The sequence below is a fragment of the Frankliniella occidentalis genome, unplaced genomic scaffold (assembly GCF_000697945.3).
Source record: "Frankliniella occidentalis isolate FOCC.00 unplaced genomic scaffold, Focc_3.1 Scaffold8, whole genome shotgun sequence".
In the NCBI taxonomy this organism is placed as follows: domain Eukaryota; kingdom Metazoa; phylum Arthropoda; class Insecta; order Thysanoptera; family Thripidae; genus Frankliniella; species Frankliniella occidentalis.
The window spans coordinates 2899316-2903322 of NW_026267138.1; the positions used below are offsets into that span (position 1 = coordinate 2899316).

Sequence of the window (4007 nt, forward strand, 5' to 3'; positions counted from 1 at the left end):
AGTGTGTATCCGGAATATCCAAGTGGTCCACCCCGCCCCGCCAGCACCCACCGCGACCGCGAGCAGCTTGGGCAACGCGACACCCTCGGGGCCGGCCAGGCGGCGGGGCGCGCGCTCGAGCGCTAGCATTATCGATTCCGACCAGACAGATGCTCGCCGTGGCAGCCATCTAGCAGCCCACACGCCCCAAATATTCGTATTCACGCAACAGCAGCAGCAGCAGCGGCAGGGGCGGCGAGCAGAGAGAAAAAGTCGCTACTGCGGCTGCCGCTCAATGGAGCCGATCAGACGTGGGCCAGAGTTATGGGGCGATCGACTCTTCTCGGGGGTCCAGGGGGGTCGGGGGGGAGGAGGCGCAAGGTCCTCCCAGAGCTGCATAGCAGAGCGCCGGCCGCCGTGACGCCCTACACAATAGCCGGAAGGAGGGCGGGTGGGAGGAGGGAGAGGGGGAGTGGATGCTGCGGCCGCGAGCAGCAAGGAGGTAAGGACCTCTGGCGCTTCGCCGCTGGCAAACGACGTCCTATTTTTTTTTTTAAGAGAGAGAGAGAGAGGGGGCAAAGTTATGGGGAAGAGGGGGCGGGGAAGCAGCAGCAGGAAGGCAAGGGTCGTCGGCGGGGGGCAGCAGCAAGCGGCCGCGGAGGAGGCCCGGGCTCGCTTTTAATTGTAGAAGCACGCGGGAGCGCAGGGGGACACCAGCAGCACAGCACCGCACCGCGCCCGCGGGGCTGGGAACGGCGTTAACGTAACCGTGAAAGCGGCGAGGCTCGGTTACACCGCGGCGTGTGGGGCCCAGGCGAGGGCCCAGGGCCCGCCGAGTGTATACGGCTTCGTCGCGGTGCGTGCATGCATACGAGGACCGCGTTGACCCCGTCGTCGCCCACCTGCTGTAGCCGCGGGGGAGGACGGCGCCGGCGTGCCGTCCGGTGGGCCACCACTTGACTCGTGCTGCGCCGCGGGCGGGGGGACGGACCGACGGACGGCGCAACCTCGACAAGCGGATCGTAAACGTATTGACGTACCGCGGCAAAACGGCGTTGCATAACTTTGTGCCGCCGCCGCCGCTGCTGCCGCCCCTCTTCACAACGTGAGAGAAAAACAGACGGGTGAAAAAAAATAAAACAAAAGTCGCGAACGTGTGTGTGTTGAGGCGGGGCCTCTAATTACCCGTTTATTGTGGTGGTCGGCAGCAGCGGGAGCCGCGGTAGCGCCGGCAGTAGTGCCTTGTCTGTCAGCCAGACACGCCGCGCCTGTGTACGGCGACTAACGACATGCAGAGAAGGGGACAGAGGCTCGGGAGAGGCGCATCGCATCCCGTCGGGGGGGCGCAAGGCCACTCTCCCGGGGCGCCGCGCACGGCATACCGGCAGCCGCGGCGCCGCCGTTTAGCGGCCGCATTCGGGGCGCCAGTGGGGGAGAGCCAAACGGGAGCGACAAATGAAATGGCATGACAAGGATGGGACGCGTCGGCGGCAGCGGCGGCGGTGGTGGTCTCCTTGTAGAAGCGCCACCACCCGCCCGGCTCCCGGATGCGGGGCGCCACTCTATACACGTAGAAAGCCTCACCTTTGAGGGGCGTGGCGCGGCGCTGAGCGGTCGCCTTCCTGGGCGAGGGGCTCTTCACCGCCGACGCCGCCTGCTGCTGCTTCTCCGCCACGGCGGCCGACGCCACGCGGTTGCTGCTGCCGCTCCACGCCTTGTCTGCAACAGCACAAAACAACAAAAAAATGAGTAAGAAATCAGGAAAATGTTTAAGAGTCGTTGTCGGCGGCGCTTCTCTGTGACCGACTCCTCCCGCGCCGCCAGCGCTGCACTCCCAGCTCCAGCAGCTCAGCGCGCGGGCGGCTGCGGGCGGCATTCTCCAAAGCGACCGACGGCGGCGTAAAAACTGTACGGCACCCCGTTAGAGCAGCGGGTCACGAGCAGGACGGCCACTTATTGCGACGTCTCTATTAAACGTGGACGCGCGGCGCGTTCGTCTGGTCCACCAGCCAGAGCGGCCTCCTCCTGACAGGCCACGGAGCGGTCGACTCTGCCACGGAGTGCCGTACCGGTCACGGGCACGGCCAGGGTTGGGTCGGGTTATCGGAAGAAGAGGAAACAAATTAAAGCCACGAAAGGGCCGACCGACCGGGCGGCCGCCTCCGCGCCGAGCCCACGCCCTTTGTGCCGAGCTAGAGCGCCATCACGCGAGATTGGGCTCGGAGCGCGCGCACGCACACAGCGCTGACAAACCTCTCGGCACGTGCACGGCCAAAAATGTAGTGGAGATATGGAATATCTGGAATATTTTTGGAGCATCTGGAATAATTTTGGTCGAATATCTGAAATACCTGAGGGGGGGGGGCACCACTTGGATTAAGGGTGTACACAGGATTACGTGATTACACTTGAATTTCGAGGGATTACACGGAAATTTGATTGAATTTCTGCATGGGTCTGAAACATTTCGACTTGGATGATAGGGTAAAATTTAGTTATAATTTTTCAAAATTTTGTTAGGTATTACAAGGATTACATAGGGATTAAAAAGGGGTTACACTTTACACTTCCATGTGTACACAGGATTACGGGAGTCGTGTACCCTCGGGAACCTTTGGAATATTTTTTAGTGTGTATCCGGAATATCCAAGTGGTCCACCCCTCGGAGAGGAGAAAAACAAGGAAAAGGGAACGATATACATATTATTCGCCAAGACTTTCACATACGCGCACGCATGGGGGGCAGGTGTCGGGCGAGCAAGCGAGCGAGCGGACCGCTGCTGGTCATTCGCCTTCCTGGAGAAGAGGAGGCATATAGCGGGCTGGAGCGGCTGGAGCCTGGAGCCCCGCCTGCAGGCCCCGCCAATGTGCGAAACTGTATCAGCTGGGAGGAGGGGGGGCGCCGCTTCCATTGGGGGCCACGACCGCTAGCCCTCCGGCCCCGCGTCCAGAGGCACAGCAGGGCCTCCCGCGGCGGGAGGGGATGTAGGCAACGGGGCCACAGGAAGGAGACATTTAGTTCTTCCTCCGCCTCTGCGATTTGCATCGACTAATGTGCGACAAGTCGGGCGCGCGCGCGGGAAAAGGGAAGGAGAAAGAAGAAACTCTACGCGACAGCCGTCTCCATCAGCCGTCTCACGACAGAGAGGATGCGCCAGTTTAATGGCAAACGGTCAGGACGGGACGGGGACGGGTTCGACGACCCGGTGGCTGGCGTTCGTTGTCGCGCTATTTTGGACAAATTAATATCGTGCAGGTCGGCGCAAATCTACTCAGGTGCGGGATTTCTTCTCACCTTCCTGAACTGAATCTACTGGGAAGCGCGGTAGTTCATAGGTCGGAGTAGGAAATCAAAATGAATGTAAGAGTTACAACGAAATGCCAAAAAGTGGTATTGTTTACTTCCGTGGGCATCACAAAAGATGCTTAAAAGTGTAAATATAAAACATGGGGATCCCCCCTCCCTCCCGTCCAGGACAAAGGCCCCACTTGTTTACAAGAGCAGATTCCCAATTCCGCGTCGTTTCCCCGGACGGCTGGTAATTCCCCCCAAATGCGATGCCTCTTCCACCTCGATTGTTACTTGAAGCCTCTCTCCGCTGCCGCTACACGGGGCCGGCCGGGGCTCATCAGGCTTTGGTCGTGCGAAAAGAAAGAAGAAAAACACAAAACGAGCGGACAAAAAACACGAAGAGGCGGACAAGAAGCGCGAGCAATTTGTCCGCATCGCCCTCTAGAGGATTCGTCCGACGATTCGTCGCGTCGCACCGAGTTGAGGTGAGCTGGGCCCGCGAGCAGCAGCTGAGCAGGCGGAGCAGGCCAGCCAACGTGACCTCATCTAATTATTGTGATGCCCGCACTCGGGCTGGTTATTATAATGCGTATTTGGTCCGACACAAAATCAGATGTTGGGCGGAGAGGGGGGAAAGGGGGTTCGTCCGACGATTCGTCGCGTCGCACCGAGTTGAGGTGAGCTGGGCCCGCGAGCAGCAGCTGAGCAGGCGGAGCAGGCCAGCCAACGTGACCTC

At 60.4% G+C, this 4007-nt stretch overlaps 1 protein-coding gene across 4 annotated transcripts in view; it reads right to left on the reverse strand.

The window, feature by feature from the left end:
- Positions 1-4007, reverse strand: part of LOC113208479 (uncharacterized) — a 113288-nt gene that overhangs the window by 29747 nt on the left and 79534 nt on the right. For 3 of the 4 annotated variants that reach the window (XM_052274396.1, XM_052274405.1, XM_026425490.2), the window contains one exon: positions 1564-1698. The exons of the other annotated variant lie outside the window; for it this stretch is intronic. In XM_052274396.1, the coding sequence (XP_052130356.1) occupies positions 1564-1698 (135 nt within the window). The remainder of the gene's footprint in view (positions 1-1563; positions 1699-4007) is intronic. 4 annotated transcript variants of the gene reach the window in all.